The 27,253-nt window shown below is 44.2% G+C and overlaps 2 protein-coding genes across 3 annotated transcripts in view; both read left to right on the top strand.

The window, feature by feature from the left end:
• Positions 1-8,832, top strand: part of WDR35 (WD repeat domain 35) — a 63,516-nt gene extending 54,684 nt beyond the window's left edge. For both annotated transcript variants that reach the window (XM_055122630.1, XM_055122629.1), the window contains 2 exons: positions 4,468-4,708; positions 5,330-8,832. In XM_055122630.1, coding sequence (XP_054978605.1) covers positions 4,468-4,708; positions 5,330-5,480 — 392 coding nt within the window. In that variant the 3' untranslated portion in view covers positions 5,481-8,832. The remainder of the gene's footprint in view (positions 1-4,467; positions 4,709-5,329) is intronic.
• Positions 8,833-11,895: 3,063 nt separating this feature from the next.
• TTC32 (tetratricopeptide repeat domain 32) lies at positions 11,896-19,815 on the top strand. Its single transcript, XM_004609404.2, has 3 exons — positions 11,896-12,197; positions 16,634-16,800; positions 17,562-19,815. Exons 1-3 carry the CDS (start codon positions 12,046-12,048, stop codon positions 17,687-17,689), a joined length of 447 nt encoding a protein of 148 aa, XP_004609461.2. The 5' UTR covers positions 11,896-12,045; the 3' UTR covers positions 17,690-19,815.
• The last annotated feature ends 7,438 nt before the right edge of the window (positions 19,816-27,253 follow it).

Below are 27,253 nucleotides of genomic sequence, written 5' to 3'. Positions count from 1 at the left end.
ATAAGTCAAAGCACATAAATGATATCATTCAAAGTACTTTCAGATGGGCCTCGAGGGGAACCGGAGTGATCGAACAGCCGGTGGGGCGCTTGCCTTGCACGTAGCTGACCTGGGTTTGATCCTCAGCCTTGCATATGGTCCCGGGAGCCTGCCAAGAGTGATTCCTGAGTGCCGAGCCAGGGGTAACTCCTGAGCACTTAGCTGTCCCACAGTACAGGTGACCTGGAACGAGGAGCCAATTCCGATGCAGCCTGTGACTGATGGTCACAGACACAGAGCACCGACTGATGGCCAGTAGACATGTTTAGTCAAGGCAAGCAACGATTATGTAGAGGCAGAAGGAATGGAGGACGGGTAGGAGGACAAGGGCCTGTGGTAAGGGGAGGCAAAAGGGAAGATTAACAGTCGAGTGGCAACATGCTGCTTCCGGGGGGCACGGACCGAGAGTGTCTGAGCTCCCCAAACAGAAACAAAGCTTATTCTCCTTACCGGTTTCCGCAGGCAGCCTGCGTCCCCAAGCCCGGCCAGTGGCAATCGTCATTGTTAATCTCCTGTTCTCAGGGAAGCTTTTAAGTCCCCCGGCCTCAGTCATAGCCGTTGTTTGAACTCTGCGTCAGGAGCGTTCGCCTCTAGGATCCCCTGGAGCGTTCTCCCAGGTTACCCGGTCCAGGTGGCCGGGGAGCTGTGCCCACAGACTTCCAACAGCTCCACCCGTGTGGCCCGCAAACAAGCAGGTGGGCCTTGGCAGTGCCACCAGCACTGTCATTATCCACCCGCCTTCCTGTCACACGAGTCGGGTCACTGAAATTACCCACTGAAATTACTCCTGACCGCTGTGCACCGTCAACCGAACACGTTACCAATCTCTATTGCGATGGCCCTGCAGGATGGGGGAAGGGAGGGCCCAGCACCCTGAGCTTTGCCTGTGGGATCAGCACTGCTTGACCCCCCGAGCACTGGGCAGAGTAGCCCCTGAGCACCACTGGGTGTGGCCTAACACCTGAAAAAAAGTCCCTCAGAGAAATAGTTCTATTGGAGTGTTTGTGGAATCCATGTGAATGATTTTTCTTTCTTCCTTTAATAAGAGCTCTTTAAGGATTGCCTGCTAAATCCCTCTGCATAATTGTTGCTTTTCCCAGCATTTCTATTTTGTAGTTACGTGGCCCTTTGAAGCATCAGCTTCTTCTGTGTCAAATGCGGGCAGGGTCTCCTTCCTAGGGTTGCTTTCAGAATTAAGTGAGAAATTTGTGAAAAGAAAATACATGGATTAAAATGCCTGAACTCCAGAAATGGGAGCCAGAAGGAAGATCTTCCTAGTGTTTTTTGTTTGTTTGTTTGTTTGTTTTGTCTGTTTTTTTTTGGTGGGAGGCCACTCCAGGCTGTGCTCAGGGCTTACTCCTGGCTCCGCTCAGGAATCACCCCTGGCCTCTTGGGGGAGACTGTAAGAGGTACCAGGGATGGCTGCATGCGAGGCAAACCCCCCACCCACTATAGTATCGCTCCAGCCCCTCCTAGGGTTTTTTTGAGATGGTCCTATCAAGCTGGATTTTGTATTATTTATTTATTTGTTTATTTTGCTTTTGGGGTCACACCTGGTGATGCTCGTGGGTTACTCCTGGCTCTGCATTCAGGAATTACTCCTGGCGGTGCTCGGGGAGCCATATGGGATGCTGGAAATTGAACCCAGGTTGGCCGCATGCAAGGCAAATGCCCTACCCGCTGTGCTGTCACTCCAGCCCCTGTCTTTTGTATTATTCACTTTGGGATCATGATCAGAAGTCTTCCTCTTCCAGCTTATTATGTGTTATATTTTGTTCTAACCTCATAGTTATCCTAGAATCACTCATTAAAGCATATTTTTTCATAGATTGAAATTTTCATGAAATTTCATGAAACTATATTTGTTCATACTCTTAATGCCTTCTGAGGCTATTACTTTCTATTTATGCATCGATTCTTCTGGCAGCGATTTATTCAGAGACCTTCTCATGCAAAATGGGAAAGAAGAGGAACGAGGGACGAACGGGGAGGAATCCCCCTAGCTAGGCAGCTTCCCTCCTTATATACCCCTCGCTGCCTGCTTACGCCCAAGTATCTGCAGCTGATAGACTAGTTACAGCTCGTGGCGTGACAAGACATCCTGATTCCTTATCAGGTGTTATCTACGAAGCACGGTGTAATTAACAAGAAACAGGTGTCCATGAAGCACGGTCCCGTGGCGGCTCTCCACACTATGTCAGTGATGTTCTCTCATGGCCTTGCTTTCTCTATGGAAACATGGAACGTCAGCTCCCCTCCTCTAGGAGAAAACGATCTGGGCATTCATTGAACATTTCTTGTTCATTGTTAACTGTACTTTTTTTTGAGGGTGGGGTTTTTGATATTCTGATTTTGATATTTTGAACTGCATTAATTTAATATAAGAACATTGGGGTTTTTGATATTCTTACAATATTGAGTTTTCTCTTCTGGAAACACCAATTGTTTTGTTTCTAAAATTCCCTAGTTCATCTTTATACTCTGTAGCACTGTAGAACTGTCTTCCCGTTGTTCATCAGTTTGCTCGAGCGGGCATCAGTAACATCTCCATTGTGAGACTTGTTAATATTTTTTACATATCATGCCATGGGTAGCTTGCCAGGAACAGCCGTGTGGGTGGGATACTCTTGGCAGCTTGCCGGGCTCTCTGAGAGGGACAGAGGAATCGAACCCATGTCGGCTGCGTGCAAGGCAAACACCCTACCCCCTGTGCTATTGCTCCAGTCCCTTTGTACTCTATTTTTTTTTTCATTTTTTGCAGCTGGTTTCTATTGCTGTTTTCCTAATCGTGATATTGTGAAAATTTGTTTCTTTTCCTTTTTGGTTCTGTCCAGTGGTACAGGGACCACCGGGGCTCTTCTTGATGGTGCTCGGGAGGCCATGGAGTGTGGGGACTGGACCCTGGGCCCTGCATACGCCAGCCACGAGCCCGGTCCGGCTCTCTGAGCTGTGCTTAGTTTATAACCAACCGTCCCTTAATTGGAACTAATTAACATATGATAGACTAGAGAATGTTTAAAATAGTGTTTTATGTAATTTATAAATCATTTCTCAACTTAATATAAGATAAATTGGAACTTTAACTTGACATTAGTTACTGGGTAAAGCTATCCTTATGATTCATTATTTTTTATGTTGGTGATAAAATGATCTGAAACATATGCTCTGTAAATTTTTGCCTGTGAAGCCTTTATGCTCTAGATGTGAAATAAGAGCATTTTCTTTATTATACATGAATATGCTTTTCATAAATTTCTTTCTCAGAACACTATCGTGAATACTTGACCTCAAAACCAATTTATAGGAATCTAATTATATAATACTCAACATTATCATTAAAAACAATTTATGAAAAGTTAAATATTATACTATAAAACTTTTAAAATTGTGAATTGTAGAGTAGAAAAATATGCAATTCAGTTCCAAATCTGATGCTGATTCTGCAGAGAATTTTTAAGACAGATATTATGCCTCTAGTTTAGAAAGACTGAAATAAGATACAGTAGCTGTCAAAATAAATGATCTGTACTGACAACTTAGAGATTCATTTTTGCTTCTTTTTTCCCCCTCAAAGTACTATTGTTTCATAAGCTAAAAAAAAAGCAATTATCTGCTCAAAGAAATACAAAGAGAAAATATGATTTCATACTATTTTGCTTTAAAAAATTTTTAACAAAAAGAAATATGATGCTATTTTGAAAATTATGACTAACAGTATAAAGTTAATCTACCTTTACTGGAATGCCACAGAAATTTCTAATATTTTTATAGAACAAAAGGTATGTATTTCTACCCCAGGTATTTTGATCTGACCTGTAATTTATTTCCAAGTGGCATAGTTGTATACATCATTTGGTAGATATTACTTTTATAGAAACTGAGTGATTAGTTGCAGATTATTCAACCTTCCTCCTCCTACCATCGTTTTTTTTTCAATATTTCCTTTTTTTCTTTTCTTTTCTTTTTGGGTCACTCCTGGCGATGCACAGGGGTTACTCCTGGCTCTGCACTCAGAAATTACGCCTGGCAGTGCTCACGGGACTGTATAGGATTCTGGGATTCGAACCCGGGTTGGCCGTGTGCAAGACAAATGCCCTACCCACTGTGCTATCACTCCAGCCCTCAATATTTCCTTTTATTTTGTTTTGGGGTCACACCCTGTGGTGCTCAGAGCTTACTCCTGGCTCTGTGCTCAGGGATCACTCCTGGCAGGGCTCAGGGTACCTTAAGGGGTGACAGATATTGAACCCAGGCTGGCTGTGTGCAAGGTAAACACGTTGCCCACAGCGCTGTCTTTCTGGCCTCTGTTTCCTTTCAGTTTGCTAGAGTTCGTATAGGTTAAACTAACACAGTCTAGTGTAGGTTCGGTACCACTCATGTTCGTGATGCCATGATTACTTTTCAAAATCCAAACTGCCTCTCTCTTAGCTCTTCATCTGAGAGACTATGAAGACATCATCGCTGCTGTTGAGATCTACTCTCTGTTAGCTCTTTGTGCGTGTGCCAGTAGAGCCTTTGGTACTTGTTCCAAAGCTTTTGTAAAGCTTGAATCTTTAGAGAGCCTGAGTTCCGAGCAGAAGCAGCAGTATGAAGATCTTGCTATGGAAATCTTCACCAAACACATTCCAAAAGACAACAGAAAATCGGAACTGGACAGCTTTCTTGAAGGGTAATTAAGATTAGATGTAATTTGACTTTATTAGGAATTTCTATATGTACGCGCAATTTTGAGACTTAACATTACATCATGTTTTATTTAGTTTTATGAATGCTTTCTTATTGTAAAAATGTGTGTGTGTGTGTGTGTGTGTGTGTGAGACTGGGCATTGAAACCAACACCTTACACGGGTCAGATTTGTGTTCCACCCCTATACTGTTTTCCTGGCCTCCCCCTGGCTCCAGATTTTCATTTGAGGCTTACTTGAAATGCTTTTCATTCTTTAATTTTTAAATAAGGCCACGGCCACTTCACTGTAGCACTGTCGTTCCATTGTTCATCAATTTGCTTGAGCAGGCACACTAATGTCTCCATTGTGAGACTTGTTGTTATTGTTTTTAGCATATTGAATATGCCACGGGTAGCTTGCCAGGCTCTGCCGTGTGGGTGGGATACTCTTGGTAGCTTGCTGGGCTCTCCAAGAGGGATGGAGGAATCACACCCCGGTCTGCCACGTGCAAGGCAAACGTCCTACCCGCTGTGCTATCGCTCCTATCCAAATAAGACCAATAAAGCTTAAAATAATTAGAAGGTTTTAGTGTAAATGTCACTGTTTTTCTTTTTATTTTACAGGGAGGAAGAGAAATTACCTACGTGTGTTGCCACAGGGAGCCCAATCACTGAGTATCAATTCTGGATGTGCACTGTCTGCAAGCACTGTGTTCAGGCTCAGGAGATTAGCAAATACAACTTCTGTCCCTTATGTCACAGTCCTGTGGGATAAAGGACTCATTGCTTATAATCGGAACACAGATATAGCATGTATATACAGCTCTAACTGTATATGTGGTTGACTTTAATAGCCCCCATATGAAAGTCTGCATCATTATTTCAGAGTTGGATCTTTTCAACAAATTTATGTATATACCTGCCTACACACATATTTAGTTATATTTCTAGAAATTTAACTATGAAATAATGATGATTATTTGTATTAAAAACATGGACATTTATGTTATTTACTTTCTGCTTAATCTTGTGGTTGCTAGATGATACTGTGAAAATATCCCAAGTAAAATCTTTTTCCTTATAGTTTCAAGGTGCCTAATTTATTGCAAAATCTTGGAACAGAGGAGCAAGCATGAAAATGAGATAAGGTTGAATTTAGAAAACTGACAATCTCTATTAGGAGGTTAAGCAGTTATCATAAGAAATCAGCTCTATCTCTAGATGTATTTAATTAAATAGATAGTGAATGTCCTCTATATTTTATTTTCAGAAGAAGTGTTTTTACAATATAAATTGTTTCTAAGAGCCTTATTTTTGTACAACTTTTACTTTACCCTTTTAGTATCTAAGAGATAGAATCTGATATTTACTCCTTATATTATTATATAAACCTTTTCTCTATGACATAAATTTTTGTTTTATATACAATGTACATTTTGTAATAATTTCCGTTAAAACATTGTCACCAGGTTGGATGCCTCATTTAAACAACTCGTGGACCGTGGGGAGTGTTTTTCCCTTGAAATGCATGTTTTGATTTATTGTCATCAACCGAAGAAAAATTGTAATCAGTAATGGGTAATTTTTACCTGTTTTGTATTGCTAATAATCTCCATTTATTTCTCATGAAAAAAATTTGTGTCTTTCCATTATTGTGTCTGAAGACAGGACTCTAGCAGTTTCATTAGTATTTTTTGCTGGTTTGGCTTATGGTTAGTAGAGGTAGAAATTGACAGAATAATGCAATACTGTTTTGCAATTATAATACACAGTGCACTCTCCCATGTGAAATGTTTTTGGCCCTTTAGAGACAAACCACTTATGGCAGATTGAGAATGGTGAGCAATGAGAAGAGATTAGGGCCTAGGTGAATTTAGAGTAGAAGGCTGGCCTAAACTAAATGCGAAGGCCAGAAGTCTTGCACGTCTGTGTTCATGGACCTGGTAGGTAGTTCCTTCCACAACACAGCAGTCTCCAATATGCATCCAAGCAAACCCTTGGGGAGCTAATGCAATAAAAAGGTTCACACACCGAAAGAGTTTACTCAAATCAATTTGAAAACTGCAGTTAGGAAGGAGAAAGTGGAAAGATGGGGATAGTGAGCAGTACTTAGTGATGGGGTGGGCATCAGTGGGGTAAAGAGTACAGACCCTGAACCCAGGGTTGTGTGCTGTTCTCATTTCTTCATTCTCATTCCGCCTCACCAGCTTCCTTGCTCTAATCAAGAGCCAGAGGCAAGCTTAGCTACATGGAGCTTACCAGTTACCCTGCCTGTAGTCATGAATTTTATTTCATGGACAGAGGACAGGACAGAATAAGTGTCGCCAAGGTCTCATACATAGAGGGCTTTATAGATTTCATGCCCCTTTGTGTGTTATGAATATTTGTTGTCTTGAATGCCTTGTATTTCTAGTATCTCATCAGTGTGAGGTGTGTTCATGCATGGATGCTCAATTTACTTTGTCTATCTGAACATTTTAACTTGCACATCTAAGTTAAACAAAGTGAACTTTATTTATCTTATTGGTATTCTTATCAGACAAAAGAGAACACTTCCTTAAATCAAAACATAATACCTTAACAAAAAGTTCAATCTTATCTTCAACAGGAATATACCTCTTGTTGAATTTATTTTTTTCTGTAAGGCTATTTTCACGGATGAAACTCTTTTCTTCTTTATCAATGAAGAGGAAATTTTCAAGGATGTAGGGGGCAGAACTCTTGGAGGGCTTCATATCCAGAGTTGTGATGCTTGGCCCGTGGTCTGGGCCGGAGTATCCTCGCCTCTTCCCTTCCAGTCCTAGGGATCAGCTGAGAACTCAGTTGATTCCTCCAACTTTCCTGTGACTTGATGTCTCAGCTATTCCCAACATATCTTTTGGGGACTCTCTTTTAGAGCTTTCTCATTTGCTACTCATTTCAATCTGCTGCTCAAGCCCTTGAATTTTTCTACAACTGATTATTTCAGTTAGATCCTTAACTGCTATCTTTACCCTTTTTTGGGTCACTTTAGCTCAACTCATAAACTCTAAAACAAATACATACATACATATATATGTATATATACATACATACATATATACATATATATATGAGGGCTGGAGCGATAGTACAGCGGTAGGGCGTTCGCCTTTCACATGGCTGACCCATGTTCAATTCCTCTGCCCCTCTCGGAGAGCCTGGCAAGCTACCGAGAGTATCGTGCCCATATGGTAGAGCCTGGCAAGCTATCTGTGGCGTATTGGATGTGCCAAAAACAGTAACAATAAGTCTCACAATGAGAGACATTACTGGTGCCCGCTCCAACAAATCGATGAGAGTGGGATGACAGTGACAGTGACAGTGACACACATACTTGTATAAGCAAATATATCAACAGACCAATTTTCCTACTGTTTTAAAAGCTAATGATTGAAATTTGTGTTTGTGGAAGTTTTAACAAGCTATTGTAATGCCTTGGAATTTTCTCTAGCTTTGAAAAGATCCATAGTATGCACTTACACATTGATTTTATTTAAAATGAGGAAATTTCAGGATACCACCACCAACAAATTCTCCCACCAGTGAAAGTGGTAAGGCAAAGCAAAATTGTCCATTAGAACATAGTTTGAGGGAAGCTAGACAGAATGAGGCAGTATGGTGGGGATGGTATTGTTTTCTCTTCCTGTAAACATTTTTAAATAATACTGACTTGTTTTATCATGAGAATTAACCCAAATTTGCTAAATTTCAAAGTTGTGTGGTAAGCCAAGAAGAATTGATATAGAACTGACTGATACAAGCTGTACATATGAACAATGCAACATATACTGTTTACCAATCATGAAAAATACCAATGTACAATAAGAAATGTACTTTTTTTGCTAAAATACATTTTGAAATTATATTTTTGTATTTTAAGAGATCAATTTTTATTATTATTTTTTACTACACTCAGTAATGCTCTGGGCAAGAGTCTTAACCCCTGTACCTCTAATCCTGAGTTTAAATCTTAGTTTTATGTGTTATTAAGTGAAAAAAAAGCATAAAACAAAAATCCAAACAATGGAAGTAAAAATACTGAAGTAAAAGAAATTGCATTTATCCTGTTTTCTTTATCTTCAACTTATAAATTGTTATTTTGATTTAAATGATGGAGAGTTGGTTAGGAGGGTTTGGACTTCAGAGTGGAGAAAGGGACAGAAGATACAGTTGATGTACAGTATCATGTTGGCCAGCCAACAGGAAACAACAGCAGCTGCTGCCATGGTGAAAGGTATCAGGCAAATGCCAAATGACTGGTAGCATCAGTAAGTTACAGTCTCAGAAATGGGAGAAAACTATGTTACTGGACTTTGATGGAAAATCAAGAGTGCTTGATTTGATGTTTGTGCCAACATACTGAATTTCTGAAATCAAAATGGCAATATTATGTTATCCTCTTCTAATTTGGTTATTTACTCAATTTATTTTTTGAAAAAGAAGTAAATCCTTTTTTAGACAGTTACATGTTCATGGTAGAAAATTTAGAATGATAAAACAGCACTGATGAGAAAGTTAAGTTAAACAACTTTTTATTTTTATTTATTTACTTATTGCTTTTTGGGTCACACCCAGCAATGCTCAGGGGTTACTCCTGGCTTTGCACTCAGGAATTGCTCCTGGCAGTGCTTGGGGGACCATATGGGATGCCGGGGATCGAACCCGGGTCGGCCATGTGCAAGGCAAACGCCCTACCCGCTGTGCTATCGCTCTGGCCCCTAAACAACTTTTTAAATACTTTTACTTGAACATTTTAGTTGAATTTAAAAGAAGATACAGGTGAAATGGAAGATTTGGTTCAATAAATTCTTTATAATAAGAGTATGTGATCTGGAAAAATAAAGTTTCTCTAAGATTAAACAGCCGACATTTAAGAGGCTTAGAGTTACTCTACACTTTTTCATTTGGCATAATTTATATTTTTAGTAAAATGTAGAGCTTACAGAAAAATAAGATGCCACTATACACCAACTAGAATAGTTAAAATCAAAATTGACAAGTGTTGGTGAGGATATGGAGCAACTGAAACTCATCCATTGCTGGTGGCAAAATAGCATTTGGCAAAGCTGGGTTTTAGAAGTTACATACCTGTGAAAACAAGCATATATGCATACATTATGTGTGTATATATATGCATATACACACATATATTTCACTGCTCCAGACAAGGGTAGTTTTACTGAGGAAAACCCCAAGATTCTGAAGCACAGGCATGAGATAAGGAGCAGGGAAGTCCCTTGACATTTTAGGGCACTGATTATTGGTCCCCCCCAGTGACTGTCGGCAGCTGACAGCTTAGGGTTGCAGGCAAGTGCAGCACTTTCAGCGGATCATCTTTTTTGCAGTTGTATTTCGGATAGTGCCACCCTACAGCTGAAGGAGCCAAGTGCAGGTGGACTCAGTGGCAGGGCAGGAGCAGAGGGGCAGGACAGCAAGTGAGCCTGGCTCCAGTTTTAAATCATGGTGCTCCAAAGTCCTAGAGGCCAGTGTCTTAAGCCTAATGGGGAAACTAGGTTCTAGAAGTAGGTGGACACCCCAGTTTAGCCTGCTCCACTGAGTCTCCATATTACCCACCCTGGCTGAATGTGGGAATAGCTACAACTTGTTATTTTCTCCCATTTTCCTTCCATTTATATCTTCTTTGATTACCCCTGACTGTGTGGGCTGGAGCAATAGCACAGTGGTAGGACTTTTGTCTTGCCCGGGGCCTGACTTAGGTTCAATTCCTCCGCCCCTCTCAGAGAGCTGGGCAAGCTACCCAGAGTATCTCACCTGCATGGCAGAGCCTGGCAAGCTACCCTTGGCGTATTCGATAGGCCAAAAACAGTACCAAGTCTTACAATGGAGACGTTACTGGTCCCGCTTGAGCAAACCGATGAGCAACGGGATGACAGTGATACAGCGATACCCTTGATTGTATTATATCCAAGGAATTATTGCCAAAACTGTCATGAAGACCACTTTATGGGTGATACTCAGGGGTCACCCCTGGCAGTGCTCAGGGGACCATATGGGATTCCAGGGAGGGAACCCAGGTTGGTCAAGTGCAAGCTCCTTACTTGCTGTACTATCTCTCTGGCCCTACCTTTAAAGTGTCTTTCTAAGAGTTTTGTATTTTTAACTCATGCTTAGGCTTTTAAATAATTTTGATATAAATTCTATGGTATTACTTGGGATTCATTTCATTTGTTCGCAGTTTTCCTAGCGTACCATTCATGAGAAGATTCCCACGGTGATTCAATAAAATTAAAAATAAAAAAATAAATAAAGATTCCATGCCATAGCCAGTTTTAAAAAAATTTTAATATATATTTTATTTTCCTGAAAGCGTTCACAGTAGTTCATTACAGATAATCTTCAAACAGCAATCCCACCATTGAGCACCTTCCCACCACAGTTGAGAGTGAAAGTGTGTAGCCATAGTCAATTTTGACTCCAGTAGCTTTCTAATAAAAACCGGGAAATCAGGAAGTGCTGAGTACTCCAACTTTGTGCTTTTTTTTTCAAGCTTGTGTTGGCTATCTGGGATCCCTTGAGATTGGGGGTCATCATTACCACCGTCCTTATTCTGCCACACCTGCTGCTCAGGGATCTGTGCCTAGGGACCTGAGAGTGCTCAGGGGACCAGATTAGGATGCCTGGGATGGAACCCAGTCAGGAGCCTGCAAGTCACCCTCTCGTACAATCTTTCCGGAGAGAAAATTGGCATTTTGATAGAGGGTCCACACTCACTTTTGCACAAAGGTGAAATGCATTATTATCATTATTTTTTAAATTTCAGCACTGTTACGTAGTTCTCCTAATACTTTTTCCCCTTTAGCTAATTCCCAAACTCCCTTTCTGTAAACGAGACTGCGGTCTTCACCTCCTCTTTGTGCATGGCCCGAACTCGCCCTCGGATGACCTGTTGATCTGGACGTTCCGTCTGCACAGAGCGGCGGGGCGGGAGCCCCCGGCCGCACACGCGCCCCCCAAGCCCCCGCTCCTTCCGCTTCCGCCCACGCCGGGGCGCCACCCCACGGTAGGGCGCGAGCGTGGGAACACCCCGCGCCTCGGGCCGGGGCAGCCAGCAGGGGTCGGGGCACGGGCACGGGGCGAGGACAGGTCCCCCGCCGTGCCCGCGCAGGAACCACCCGCCGCGCCCGCGCTCCGGGGCGGCGCCAGGGCTCGGCGCGCCTCTCGGGTCTCGCGAGACGACGGGTCCGCCGAGGGCCCAAACCTCGCGCGCGCACGCCGAGCGTCCAGCCGTCGAGTCGCTTCTTCGACGGGCGGCGGCGGCGGCGGCAACGGCTGGGGCGCGAACCGCCACCCCGAGCCCCATGGAGGAGCAGCGGGCACCCGAGGGCGACGCCACCCTGGCCCGCGCCCAAGCGCGGTTCGAGAAGGGCGACTACGAGGCGGCCGAGGCGCTGTACTCGGCGTACATCCGCCAGTGCGTCGGCGCAGCCCCCGGGGGCGCGGCTCCCGGGAGGTAACTCTCGCGAGAAGTGGGGGCAGGGGCGTTTCTGCGCGCGGTGCAGGGGGGCGGGCGGGGGGTGGGCGGGGGGCTCCCTAGGCGTTGTCACCTGTTTGACCAGTCGGGTACACAGCTACCTGGGTGAGCCCCGTGCAAGCCAAACCCCTCCCCCACTGGACTATTGCTCTGCCCGGCGCAGGTTGTTTTTAGCCCAGGGGGTGTCAATCATAAGACACCCCTATTGAAAAAAAGTTTTTTTTTGGTCTTTCCTTTGCAATTGATTAGTTGAGGAAGCCAAGTTGGATCCTGAGAATTTCCCCATCTTTGGAGTTGGCTGAATTCTTCCCCTTCTCCCCCCCCACGCCAGTCAGTAAGGGTTTTCTCTTGAGTTTCTACTTGAGTTGGTAGCTCACCTCTTTGCCATGTGGTGCCCTGGGGTCCCGCAGCAGGACGAGAACACGTTACCCACGGTGTTTCCGCGGGCTTTGGCCGGAAAGCGTGTGTTGTGTGGCTTGTCTCTTGGTGATGTTGGAAGCAGCGCCTGCAGATAACCTGCCCATCCAAGTGCCTAAATGAGCATATATATTGGCCTCCGCAGTTTTGCATCCCCAGTGGTGTGGTGTGTACCAGGACGAGAGGAAAAAAAGGGGGTTGAACGAATGACTTTATTTTGGAGACAGTTTCAGGTTGTCTGCCCTATCACGACTGTCTTTCCCTCATGAATTTTGATTTTTCTTCTTTTTTCTTTTTTTCTTTCTGGGTCACACCTGTTGATGCTCAGGGGTTACTCCTGGCTTCCCGCTCAGGAATTACTCCTGGTGGTGCTTGGGGCGCCAAATGGGATGCTGGGAATCAAACCTGGGTTGGCTGCATGTAAGACAAACGCCCTATCCGCTGGATTTTGATTTTTCTTAACAGGATGTTGCTTTGTCTTTTGGAGGTTTCCGATTCTTACCCTATTCATTAAAGCACTGTAGCACTGTCACTGTCATCCTGTTGCTCATCGATTTGCTCGAGCGGGCTCCAGTAATGTCTCCATTGTGAGACTTGTTACTGTTTTTGGCATATCAAATACGCCACGGGTAGCTTGCCGGGCTCTCCGAGAGGGATGGATGAATTGAACCCAGGTTGGCTGCATGCAAAGCAAACACCCTAACCTCTGTGCTATCACTTTAGTCCCATATGCTTAATAAGGGCTGAAAATTAAGTGAAGGCCTTCCCACATGCCTTACATTTATAAGGTTTCTCAGCAGTGTGAATCCTACTATGTACAGTACGATATTAAGACGTGCTAAATGTCTTCCCACACTCCTGACATACAAAAGGCTTCTCTCCCGAATGAGTTCTTCTGTGTACAGTGAGTGCTGAGGATATACTCGTTAAACTCATTCGAAATTCAGAGAAATAAAATGGCTTGTGCCTTTCATCATTACAGGACACTACTAATTTTTAGAAGTTTCTGAATGGATGAATCAAGGGATGAAAGCCCTTCCCTCCTCCCACCCTCCTCCCCCGGCCAAATTAGTAAACATCCTTTTCTGTCCTCCTTTCGGATTCTGAGAATACACTGGATTAGTAGCTTTCAGAAAGTTACCAGCAGCTGGAGTGCGAGCCATCAGGTCTTGCTTTCCTTCCTTCTTGGCTCACCCCTGGATAGGGCTGGTGTGTGTCTGCGTGAGGGTGGAGAGTGGCCTGGCTGGGTCCGAGGGCTTCAGCATACCTGGTATCCAGTGCTGCCTCTGACAGGACGGTCACCCCCTAATTCACCTCAGTTTCTTTCTTTCTAAGCATATTCTTCATTAAGCATGAAAACAGAGTGTGCTTCTTTTCCTGACTAGTGCGGTGTTTAACACAGCATTTGTGCAAATGAAGACAATGTACCAACATGCATGCAGAGAAAACCAGTGCCAAAGCTTTTCCTTGCAGTGTGTGTCTCTTGAATTGGCATGATTGGGTAAAGTAAGCAGCAAAGTCACCATAAAGAAAAGGCTTTTCATTTATTATGGGTTGGGTTATTCACAGACCTAACTTACATTATTTTACTTAAAAAAAAAAAGTTTGGCCTCGTTTCTTCTCTGTAAAATGAGCCCTCTATTTTCTCACAGTCCTAAAATTCTTCTAGAGTCTTTTGGATTAAAATGGAATTCTCATGTTTCAGCCATTACATATGTCTTTTAGAAGTTACATTTATTTTTTAAATGCTGGCTCACTGAATCCTGTTGAAACGGTGTTTTTAATCATTGAATGCCTTTCACAGAACGGCTTATGAACATTTCCCTTACTGTCCAAACATGTCGTCCTTAGACAAAACCTCATTTTCAATTTTTCTTTTCTTTACTAAAGTGAGCAAATGCTAACTAGGTAGCTAGGTTAAATTCCACTGCAGTGACGGCTATCATTACAAAAAATATTAAAGTTATAATTTCCTCATGAATAAGACTTCCAGAGTTTATTGCAAAGAGCTTGATTTTAAATCACGTGTTCTGAGAGTCTCTGAATATAAGAAAATTATGATAATGATTTGAAACTTTGAACTTTAATGACCAGAATTTGACTGGAGACCCTTGCGTGCATTTTCTTTTCTTTTTTTTTTTTTTTTTTTGCTTTTTGGGTCACACCTGGCGATGCACAGGGGTTACTCCTGGCTCTGCACTCAGGAATCACTCCTGGCGGTGCTCAGGGGACCATATGGGATGCTGGGGATCGAACCCGGGCCGGCCGCGTGCAAGGCAAACGCCCTACCCGCTGTGCTATCACTCCAGCCCCCTTGCGTGCATTTTCTTACGGCTCTGTACCATTACGGGTTCAAGTGGTAACACAGTGGGGAGGGTGGCATGGAGGGAGTACTTGTGTCCCCTGTTTGAACAGTGATGCATGTAGCTCCAGAAGCATCCTGCTTCCGTTCTCTCTTAGTCATAGCTCACAGGAAAGTTTTCTGGAGTTGTTAAAGTCCTCCGCACTAGCAGCGTAGGTTTGGGAGCCCCTGTAGGCTGTGTTCCTCTCCAGACAGCAGAGGCCCTGTCTCAGTACTCAAGATCTCAGGATCCAGACAGATGTGAAGAGGAGTAACTAATAAGTGCTCTCAGTGACACCAGAGATGGCACAAAGAAATGACAACAGAGTGCAGCCTGTGTTTTCCCTGTTTGGTTCAAATTTGAGAATTCTTTTGCAAGCAAGCAAGAAATGAAAGAAAGAAAGGAGAAAAAGGGAGGAAGAGTGGGAGAGGAGGAAGGGAGGAGGAAAGAATGGAGGGAGGAGGCAAGAGGGGGGAGGAAGAAAGGAAGGGAGGGAGAAAGGAAGAGAGGGAGAAAGGAAGTGAGGAAGGGGGAATGGAGGGAGGAGGAAAGAGGGAAGAAGAAAGGAAGGAAAGGAGGGAGGACGGGGGAATGGAGGGAGGAGGAAAGAGGGAGGTAGAGGGAAGGGGAGAATGAGAAGGTGGGAGGGAGAGGAGGAAGGTGGGTGGATGGTCTCTGACAGGGACCAGCGCCCAATAGACCACGGGATGCTTTCTCTCCGCCAAGGATGTGTCCAGCAAGCTCAGAGCGGGGTGCTGTGCTGGGTGGGTGGGGACGCTGTGAGTTGCTCAGCTGGGGGTTGGTCAGAGCACTTGTGCTCCGAACGCTCACTGGCAGGGCTGCTCACTTCTGCTCGGAGGCAGCCTCTGGTCCCTCCATGGCAGCCCGTTTATACATGAGCCTTCTGAGTGGAAAGGGGCCCTGGTAGCTCAGAAGTTTTGTGGCGGAGGGGCTGGAGCAATAGCACACGGGTAGGGCATTTGCCTTGCATGCGGCCGACCTGGGTTCGATTCCCAGCATCCCATATGGTCCCCTGAGCACCGCCAGGAGTAATTCCTGAGTGCAGAGCCAGGAGCAACCCCTGTGCATCGCCAGGTGTGACCCAAAAAGCAAAAAAAAAAAAAAAAAAAAAAAAAGTTTTGTGGGGCGGCTCCTGGCCAAGCCGATCAGAGGACAGCTCTGTCCCCAGGGTCACTCCTGGGGACCAGTGTGCTGAGTTTTCCCAGAGGGCTCACTTTGCGACATGCCCATAGCACCTTTGACTGCGGTCTGGTTTTCCCTCCTAGCCGGGCAGCCCAGATGGGACTCTGCGGCCCGCTGGGGTGGGCCTAGGAAATGTTCTGGTGTTGAGCTCAGCCAGCCAGAGTTGGCTGGGAGCAGGGGCGGCAGACACCCGTCCATAAATGTACACGCTTTTCAGATTGACACTGTAAATGAGAAGCCCGCACAAGCCTTTAGGGCAGGGGAGGCAAAAGTGGATTCTCTGTCTGATGTCTCAGCGCTCTGTTTCTTCAGCCCGGCTTCTGCGTGCGGAGGGCCCGTCCCACGCTCTGACGCTTGGCAGTGCCCCAGGAGACGGAAAGGGAGAGCAGTTGGTGACGCTTTCTTTCTTTCTTTCTTCTTTTTTTTTTTAAAATGTGAACTTTTTGTTTACAGCAAACGCCGCCCCAAGGATTTGGCTACCGCATATAACAACAGGGGGCAAATCAAGTACTTCAGGGTTGATTTCGACGATGCCATGGATGACTACACGGCTGCCATCGAGGTCCAGCCCGATTTCGAAGTCCCCTATTACAACAGAGGGCTGATCCTGTACCGGCTGGGTAAGGTCCGCCTCCTCGGCCTCCTCCTCGCGGGGCGGCTGCAGCGATTATCCAGGCGGCCCGGGAGCTGCAATTCAGGTTCCCAGTTGGGAGCGAGGGACGCGCCCGAGTTTATTTCAGACGTTTCAGAGGCACGAGCCACCGCAGTGGAACCCTGGGGTGGGAATTGGCCCTGCGAGCCCAGGCGAGGGTGACCCCATTACTTGGTTTCCTGAGTGTTCCCGACTGCGAAATGAGGGTAATGCCCGCGATCGCCTATGAAACTGGGCTGGGCTCGGCTTGGAGAGCGCAGGAGACCGTGTAAATAAGGGGGCTGGGAAGCAGGGGGGGTGGGGTGGGGGGGGCGAAGGCACCACTTCTCCTGGATGGGCGTGAAAGGGAAAACGTCCTGGGTCCGAATTTCACAGTAATTATGTCAAACAGGTGATAGGATTGTGCTGAGACTGGCTATTTTGTAAATAATCCATTAAATAAGTCCGATGCTGATTTTAAGCATTATTCTGAGAATCTATAGAATTATTTTGGTCTGCATAGCTCTGTTGTCATATGCTACGCAGAGGAAAAAGCCCCGTGGGGGCTCAGCAGTACAGACCCTGCCTTGCCCGTGTGAGACCCTGCACCCTCCCCCCTCCCCTAACTAACAAAAGTTAGTGATGATTGAAAGCTCAAATATAGAAGCAAAAGTCTGTGTGCCAAGCCTTGCACTCTATTATGCGTAGACACACTCAACTCTTCTTTTCCATTGTTTGGTTCTGGAACAGGATATTTCGACAGCGCTTTGGAGGATTTCAAGAAGGTCTTAGATATAAATCCTGGATTTCAAGATGCTACTTTGAGCTTAAAACAGACTATTCTAGACAAAGAAGAAAAACAAAGAAGAAATTACTGAAAAAACAAAAGTGGAAAATTCAAACTTAATTGATCCCTATACCTGTACCTAATCATCTCTAATTTAAAGTAGGCATTGAAAGTATTATAATTTATATTTAAATTAAATTTCTCAGCATTTGTTCTGAGAAAGTATTTAATGTAGTTAATGGTAGATTGTGAAGCTGTTTAGTGTTGACTAAGCATGCTTTTAAAAAAGTGTACATAAGAAATATCAATGTATAATTGTGTATTCTAGTAAAATATCTAAAGAAATGTGTGGTACTTTCTTCACTAACTCCATTTTAATGATTTTGTGTTTTGTTAATCACTCCTGGTGGCGCGCAGGGGACCATGCATTGCTGGTTTTCGAACTAGGTTGGCCGTTTGCAAGGCAAGTGCCGTAACCTTTTTACTATTCTACCATCCACAGCACAATTTTTTCAATTTAAAAAAAATTACCATTTTTCATTAAATTTTTATATCTCCTGCAATGTTAAAGTATAATAATAATAGATATCTATAAATTCTTTACTCAAATCTGTTAATTGTTAGCACTGTGCCAACTCGTTTTTTATTGAACCATTATACTTCATACTAAATACTTCTGCTTACATCTTCTCACTTTTCTTTCTTACCATTTTAATAAAATACCATTATGTTGTGTAGAAAAATTAATACTTCTACATTTTCATCCCTCTCCAGCCCATGTTTGAATTTTCTAAACTATTTCTAATACGTCTTCTGTAGACTTCCATTTCCAAGTCTGGATTCAATCAAGTTTCGTGCATTTTGTTGCATGAGTTCTTTGAACCTAGACTAATCCCCTGCCCGGTCCTCCTCCCTCCCCCACCTCCCCCTACCCCCACCTCACTTTGAGATTAAACTACGCTCTGCAGCTTCATGAGAGAAAATGCATTTGGGCTTAAAAATAAACACATGGCCTTAGGAGAGGAAATTTAAAGAATTCCGCCTACACTTGGTTTTCCTGAGAAGCCACTGATAAGACAGATTCAGGGTTGGATGTTGAATAGAGCACCTAGTCTCTGGACAGCGACAATCACTATGGTTATCATCAACATTGACTCTAAGCCAGGTTCCTGTTCATGTGGAGGTAGAGTGGGGGTTGATGGAGAGGCAAGAGACGAATGAAACACTTAGTCAATATAAAACTTTCTCAAAGATGCCTTTGGTTTAGTGCTGCAAACACCGTTTGGCCAGGAGGAATTTGAAAGGAAAGCAGGCCCCCAACTTAGCCGTGTGTGTGTGTGTGTGTGTGTGTGTGTGTGTGTGTGTGTGTTGGTTTTTGGACCACCCAGCAGTACTCAGGGCTTGCTCCTGGCTCTGTGCTCAGGGCTTACTTCTGGCTGTGCACTCAGGGATCACTCATGGGGTGCCAGGAATCAAACCTGCGTCAGCCACATGGCAAGGCAGGCACCCTCCCTGCTGTACTATCTCCAGCTTCGCGTGAGTGTTTTAATTGTTGAGGCTTGGCTTCCTAAAATGGAAATCCTGCGTCTTGAGTTTCCCAGAGTAGTTTACTGCTACGGTGGGATTACTGTTCTGGAGTGGAGAGCACCCTCATCAGCAGCAAGGAGTGAATTTGCCCAGCCTTCCCTTAGGAAGCAGGCTCTGTGTGAGATGCCATCACCCTCATCCACCCTGCAAGGTGCTTGTCTTATTTCCCCCACCACCACCCCAATTTAAGTGAGCTCACGAAGCAGAAGAAGTCATTTTTTAGTTTGAGGTTCATAAATAATACCTGGCAGGATACGTAGACTCTGGGTCGCAGGTGAATGGAAACAAAGAGGAAATGACGTTGGAAAGGAAATGAAAGATCTCTCTGAGAGAGGGACAGACGACATAGAAGGACTGCACTCATTTGTGGAGCATAGAATAACATCACATGAGGCTGACACCCAAGGACAGTAGATACAAGGGCCAGGAGGATTGCCCCATAGCTGGAAGCCTCCTTCATGAGCAGAGGGGAGAAGGCAGATGGAATAGAGAAGGGATCACTAAGAAAATGATGGCTGGAGGAATCAGTCGGGATGGGAGATGTGTGTCGAAAGTAGATAATGGACCAAACATGATGACCTCTCAGTGTCTGTGTTGCAAGCTATAATGCCCAAGATTAGAGAGAGAGAGTATGGGGAATGTTGTCTGCCATGGAGGCAGGGGGAGGGTGGGAAAGGGGGGGTATACCGGGGATATCGCTGGCGGGGAATGTGCATGGGTGGAGGGATGGGTGTTTGATCATTGTGTGATTGTAACCCAAACATGAAAGCTTGTAACTATCTCACGGTGATTCAATAAAATTTAAAAAAATAAAAGGGGGAAAAAAAGATCTCTCTTTCTGGAGCCAAGCCCTGTTCCCAATAGGACTTATCTTCCCATTTGTTGGAAATGTCTTAGAAAAATAACTGATAATATTGCATTCAAATGTAGACAAATTCCTCTAGGAAAACTCTTTTTTATTAAAGTGAGGTTCCTAGATTGTGGGAGAGTGTAAAGCCTTTCTACTCAGAAAATCAAATTTTAAATAATGTTTGAATCACTTTCTTTCCTTCTGGCACAAGCTCTCTGTTCTTTACTCTTGACTGGGATTACATGTAACATGAAAAAAAAAAGCTTGTTAAAAGTTTTCATTTGGTTTGTTGGATTTTATTCAATAACACTCACCCCCACTTTTTTCTGGCTGTGCCAGGGACTGAACTCAGGGCCTCATACGTGGAAGGCAGTATTCAGCATTGCTTTATCCTAAAATGAGGATGACTTAAGTTCAGAATCATCCCTTGCTGCATTGGAAACTGACTCTTTCCTTTCTTTTTCCCCAAGTGACTGGAAATACTGAAAGGAATTACCTTCCTCATTTATCTTGAGGAACTTTACACATTTGGATTCTAATCATCTGACTAAATCAGAGCTTTTATATACCGTAAGACACATTTGCTCATGTACATATTTTTCACATTTCAGTACTTATTGAGGTTTTTCTTTCTTTTACTAGCAAAGTCCCCAAACTATATTATTTCCCAGGTTTTTCCTTTGGAAAAAAATAAGACAAGAAAATTGTGATTTCATATAAAAAAGTTGTGGTTTCACATGAAAAAGGGTAGAGAGAACAAATGGATTTGAGTTACTTTGGGACATAGAGAATCACTTCTATAGCTGAAAATCAGAGAGCACTTTTATTTTTTTCCTTAAAATTTGGAGCTGGGTGAAGCCTATGGGTTTTTATATGAACTTAATAAGCAAATTACAATCCAGCTGGTGGATCAAGTTGACTTTTAGTCGTTATCTCACTGTCTCAAAAGAATAGCCCTTTTTCCCCTGGTTTTCCCATCTGTCCCACACCTTTCAGGGTCTTAACTTCCTACTACTAGTCAAGCTTTCATCATTTTTTTTTTGGCTTTTTGGGTCACACTGGCGATGCACAGGGGTTACTCCTGGCTCTGCACTCAGGAATTACTCCTGGTGTTGCTCAGGGGACCTATATGGGATGCTGGGAATCGAACCCGGGTCGGCCGAGTGCAAGGCAAACGCCCTACCCACTGTGCTATCGCTCCAGCCCCTAGCTTTCATCATTCTTTATAGACATAATATATTTCAACCCTGTCCTCAGGGAAAATGCACTCAACACTAGTGCTCATCCCAACATCTTATCTCTGCCATCTCTAGACCCCCTAAAATCACTATGATTTCAAATAATTAAACTTCCTAACTTCTCACTTGACAATTTGAATTTGTCCCTGAAAATGCTTGTGATTTGAATTACTTTGGGACATAGAAAATCTATGTCCATTTGTGTGCATTAAAAGGCACACAAATGTGCCAACATTAAATTGAAACACACAAAGTTAATTAGTCTTAATTGGGAGAATGATGAAAGTCTATTCAGCCCCCAAACCTCTGTATTTTTTCAAAGAATGAAAAGTGTATTGGTTGAGCAATAAGTTTGCAGAAGTGATGGTTTTGAAATGACAATTTGGCCACAATTAGGGAAACTGTCATGGCATGAATACTTCCTATATTCATTTTTCCTTTGTGCACCATTTAAAAAACAGCTTGGTTGAGAGAATTCGCATATCATGTAGTTCACCCTTTAAAATGTCCAATGCAGAAGCTTAAAAACATAGGCAGAATTTTATTTTTACTTATTTATTATTTTCTTAATGGAATCATTATAAAATACACAATTGGAAAGTTGTTCACGGGTTTTAGCATACAATGTTCCAACACCATCCCTTCACCAGTGTACGTTTCCCACCAGGATGTCCCCAGTTTCCCTCCCTCTTCCTCGCCAGCCTTCCTCGATAGCAGGCGCTTCTGTCTATCTGTCTGTCTATCTCTTTCTCTCTCTCTTACCCCTTTTGAGTATTACAGTTTGCAAACAGTACTGAAAGGTTATCATGTATATCCTTTTCCCTACTTTCAGCACTCAGTTCTTTTTTTTTAAAATTTATTTATTAGTGAGCCACAGTGAGGGTACAGTTACAGATTTATACATTTTCGTGCTCATGTTTCCCTCATACAAAGTTCGAGAACCCAACCCTTCACCAGTGCCCATTCTCCACCACAAATAAACCCAGCATCCCTCCCACCCCCCCAATCCCATCTCCCCCCACCCCACCCTGTCACTGTGGCAGGGTATTCCCTTTTGTTCTCTCTCTAATTAGGTGTTGTGGTTTGCAATAAAGATGTTGAGTGGCCATTGTGTTCAGTCTCTAGTCTACATTCAGCACGCATCACCCTCCCCCCCACCCATGGCCTCCAACCACATTTTACTTGGAGTTCCCTTCTCTATCTGAGTTGCCCTCTCCCCAGAATGTGAGCTTGGCTTCCAAGCCACGGAGTCAACCTCCTGGTACTTATTTCTACTATTCTTGGGTGTTAATCTCCTACTCTGTTATTCTATATTCTACAAATGAGTGCAATCTTTCTATGTCTGTTTCTCTCTGACTCATTTCACTTAGCATGGTACTTTCCATGTTGATACACTTATATGCAAAGTTCATGACCTAATTTTTCTAACAGCTGCATAGTATTCCATTGTATAGATGGACCAAAGTTTCTTCAACCAGTCATCTGTTTTAGGGCACTCAGGTTTTTTCCAGATTCTGGCTATTGTAAATAGCGCTGCGATGAACATATGAGTGCAGATGTCATTTCGACTATATTCTTTTGCTTCTCTAGGATATATTCCCAGCAGTGGTATTGCTGGGTCAAATGGGAGCTCAATTTCTAATTTTTTGAGAATCGTCCATATTGTTTTCCAAAAGGGCTGAACTAGTCGGCATTCCCACCAGCAGTGTATAAGGGTCCCTTTCTCCCCACATCCTCTCCAACAGTGGTTGCTTTTATTCTTTTGGATGTGTGCCAGTCTCTGTGGTGTGAGGTGGTATCTCATGGTGGTTTTGATCTGCATCTCCCTGATGATTAGTGATGTAGAGCACTTTTTCATGTGCCTTTTGGCCATTTGTATCTCTTCCTTGGGAAAGTTTCTGTTCATTTCTTCGCCCCATTTTCTGATGGGGTTGGATGTTTTCTTCTTGTAAAGTTCAACCAGTGCTTTATATACGCTTGATATCAACCCCTTATCTGATGGGTATTGGGTGAATATCCTTTCCCATTCTGTAGATTGTCTGTATTTTGGTCATTGTGTCTTTTGCGGTCAGCACTCAGTTCTTGTCAAGGTGATTGTTTTCAACTATTATTATCATTGTAATCCCTTCTCTATTCTAACTGCCCTCCACTCCACATACATTTGTAGCCAGCTTCCAACCCTGGACCAGTCCTCCTGGACCCTGTTTCTGTCCTTGGGTAATAGTCTCATACGACATTTTTTATATCCCACACATAAGTGCAATCATTCTGTGTCTGTCCCTCTCCTGACTCATAACTTCATTTTTCCTTGGGGCTGTGTAGTATTCCATGTGTAGATGTACCATAGTTTCTTTATTCAGTCATCCATCCTCATGTATTTTTTTTTCTTTTTGGGTCACACCCAGCGATGCACAGGGGTTACTCCTGGTTCTACATGGTTCTACATTCAGGAATTACTCCTGGTGTTGCTCAGGGGACCATATGGGATGCTGGGAATCGAACCTGGGTCAGCCTCGTGCAAGGCAAATGCCCTACCCGCTGTGCTATTGCTCCAGCTCCTCATGTGCTGTTTTTAAGACAACTTTTTGGAAAACTTTTTTGGGTCTTAGGATCTCACATGCAATGTGAGATCAACAACATTTGATGAAATTGCAACTTTTGGATAATGAAAGGCAAAACACAAGAGTGCTTCACCCCTGCTAAGAGCTGAGACACTAAATGGTGCCCTAAAAGGTGTGGCCACCTCTGATTCCAGTTGCCAATCTTGCAGGAACCTACCTGCAAGATTATGCATGTTCTTCTCCAAGCAGAACCTGGTAAGGAGGACCTGGAGGTCTCTTCCTGAAGCTAAGACATTGATTTCATTGCTATTGTTTTATTTTGGGCACACCCAGCAGTGCTCAGGAATTATCCTGACTCTGTAGTCAGGAATAACTCCTGGAGAGCTCGGGGACCATTTGGGGTGCCACAGTTTGAACCGCGTCAGCTGCGTGTAAGCTGTGTGTACCTTACCCACCTAGCTCTCCAGCCCTTGAAGCTAGGATGTTGAAATTTCTTTTCCACTTGTATATTTATTTCATATATTTTGGGGGGTGGGGGAGAAGAGGGGTCCTAAGCAGTACTCAGGGGTTGAGGGGTCTCAGGGACTACTTTTGGTGATTATTAGCCAATCAGGTCAGACAACTCAATGCGAGGGCCCGAAGATGTGGTTTTGTGGTACTGGGGGTTATGAGGTGCTGCTTGGAGGAGCCAGGTGGTGCTAAGAATTAAACTGGGGTGCTGACATAGACTCGGTGCTCCCTAAGCGCTGAACTGACTCCCCACCCCTAGGCTGAACCCAGCGCCTTGTACATGCTACTCATGTGGTCAACCATCAAGCTATTTCCTCAGTCAGGGGGTCCAGTGCAAAATAGCATTGATTAAAACATCTAAAACATCTAATCTGAGGGGCTGGAGCGATAGCACAGCGGGTAGGGCATTTGCCTTGCACTCGGCCGACCCGGGTTTGATTCCCAGCATCCATATGGTCCCCTGAACACTGCCAGGGGAAATTCCTGAGTGCAGAGCCAGGAGGAACCCCTGTGCATTGCCAGGTGTGACCCAAAAAGCAGAAAAAACACATCTACACATCTAATCTGAGGGGACCCCAAAAGACAGCATTTCATTCTTTGCAAAAAGGCAAGAAGGATGAGAAATACAACTGTGTTAAAAACTATCCAAGTCATTGGTAAGATTAGAAATGAGAGTTTGTGCTTCTCTCAGTCACCTAGAGGAGGGTGCACAGTTGTCCACGTAGCAAAGCACACCTAGGAAGAAACTTAGAAACTTCTCCGGAGCAAAAGTTCTGTCCCAGGAATGTGCTGAGACAGTGAAATATACACAGCAGTGAATTCCCAACACCTGTCAACATATCACCTTGCCCACAGCTGCAGGCTAGGTCTTTTATACAGAGGAGGAAGCTTTGCTCACGATACTGTGTCCAATGTTCATAATTCCAATAAACATTGGTAATTGTGGTTTCTATTGATTGATGTTTTGTTGCTGGAATCAACTCAAAGCAGATAGGTGGCTACATGTGACTTTTTAGGGGGAGGGGAGGGAGATGTCCTAATATTGCTTAAATTGCTCATCAAATGTCTTAGTAGCCATCAAGGTGGATACCAAAACAGTATTCAAGTGTATTTAGTTTTTAAGTGAAACATTTTTATGATTCCAGAATTCCTTCTTGGTGATTTTCTTGGTAAATTTGTGTTTCAATCTGATTGAAAACAGATTCAGAAGATGGTGAAAAGCAGATTAACGTTAAGAGCAAACTCTGTTTGGAACATTCAAAGCCACAGCTGCCAATATGTAAATTTGTATCTTATGTGGAGCAAAAGAATCCAACATTCAGAAACAAGGCAAAGGGAGGGCTGTTGGTGACAGACCTCGGCCCCCTTTGCCCCTAGACGGCTGCATTCTCTATGGGGTGTTTCTTTGATTTTTTTCTAGAAGGTTCTCATTTGTCAATTTTTGTCCAGAGAAGATGCAAGTGATGTCTGTCTGGCAGAAAAGATAACCTGTAGTTTATGGTTTTTAAATTTGTTTTTGAGGGGTGGGGGGGGGGGGAAATACAGCCAGCAGTGCTCAGGGCTTACTCCTGGCTCTGTGCTCAGGGGTCACTCCCGGGTGACTCAGGGGACCATCTGAGGTGCTGGGGATCCGACATGAGTAGGCTGTGTGCAAAGTAAGTGCTCTACCTGGAAAACCATCTCTCCAGCCTCCTATCCTTCTGGCTTTACTGCCCGAGGGGACATTACCCAGTTTTTGGGTTCTAACTTCCTCACTTCAGACCCACATTCTTTCCTCATTGGCCATAAATTCTCAGATCCACAAAGGCTCGACCTTCCCAGGGGCCTTCTTATTCCTGAGCTAAACAGCTGCATCCTGTGCTCATTCTGGGTGTTTACAAGAGTCGTGCTCTACTTTAAGACAAGTACATTTGGGGACTGAAGAGATAGTAAACGTCTTAAGATTCTTACCTTGCCCATGGCTGACTGTGATTGAATCCCTGGTGTAGTGACTGTTCCCTCAAACAACACCAGGAGTGATCCCTGAGCACAGGACCAGGAGTCAGCCCTGGGCGCTGCGGTGGGACCCTCTGCCCCACAGAAAGTGCGTTTTGATCTTCTATTGAAAACACAAACCCAACTCGAACAGAGCCTACATTTTATAGTCACCAAAGTAGTATTCTTCAGCGGCAAGAGGAGTGAGAGTTTCTGCTGCATGTTTATTCAAAATATTTCATAGTTTTTGTTAGGCCAGTGTGGAGGTGTTTTTTTTTTTAATTTTTGGGTTACACCTGGCAATGTGCAGGGGTTACTTGTGGCTCTGCACTCAGGAATTACCCCTGGCAGTGCTCAGGGGACCATATGGGATGCTGGGAATCGAACCCGGGTCAGCTGCATGTGAGACAAACGCCCTACCCGCTATCTATCGCCCCAGCCCCAGATTGGAGGTTTAACTGAGCCCGGGCTGAAGCAGGGCTGACCTTTTCCTAACAGAAAGACACGTAAGTCTTCTTTCTCTGAGATGCAGTCAAGAACCACAGAGAAAAAGGGTCCAAAGCGAAAGCTCCACGTGCCCCAGGTCCTTTCCACGCTCACTCTCCGGGGATAACCACGGTTCAATTTATATCTCTCCTTCAATACCACTTTCCACGTCCAACCATATAGGCAGTGCCACTGCCTGTACTCTATGGTGTACATGGCATTATCCAGGAGCTTAAATCCTGGGTCTCTCAGATACTGTAGGAACCTAGAAACCAACCTCATTTCGCTGGGATTCGTTTTTTAAGGCTGTGTCAAAAATGCTAGCCAGGTTGAGTGTTCAGGTTCGCGCCGGTGGCGGGGACGGGCCAGCAGTGCAGGAGCACCGGTGGGGCGCAGGCTGCCTCCTCGCACGTCCCCCCAGGAGCCGAGAGGAACACAGGGGCAAACGG

The sequence above is a fragment of the Sorex araneus genome, chromosome X (genome assembly GCF_027595985.1).
Source record: "Sorex araneus isolate mSorAra2 chromosome X, mSorAra2.pri, whole genome shotgun sequence".
Classification (NCBI taxonomy): domain Eukaryota; kingdom Metazoa; phylum Chordata; class Mammalia; order Eulipotyphla; family Soricidae; genus Sorex; species Sorex araneus.
The sequence above is the reverse complement of the archived record's forward strand: the minus strand, read 5'-3'. Positions and strand labels throughout refer to the sequence as shown.

What these genes read in the sequence shown, in the direction of transcription:
- TTC32 (XM_004609404.2), top strand. Translation starts at nt 12,046, where the DNA reads ATGGAGGAGCAGCGGGCACCCGAGGGCGACGCCACCCTGGCCCGCGCC. An exon ending in GGGGGCGCGGCTCCCGGGAG is followed by an intron (nt 12,198 to 16,633) that starts GTAACTCTCGCG and finishes TTTTGTTTACAG; the next exon opens with CAAACGCCGCCCCAAGGATT. An exon ending in GCTGATCCTGTACCGGCTGG is followed by an intron (nt 16,801 to 17,561) that starts GTAAGGTCCGCC and finishes GTTCTGGAACAG; the next exon opens with GATATTTCGACAGCGCTTTG.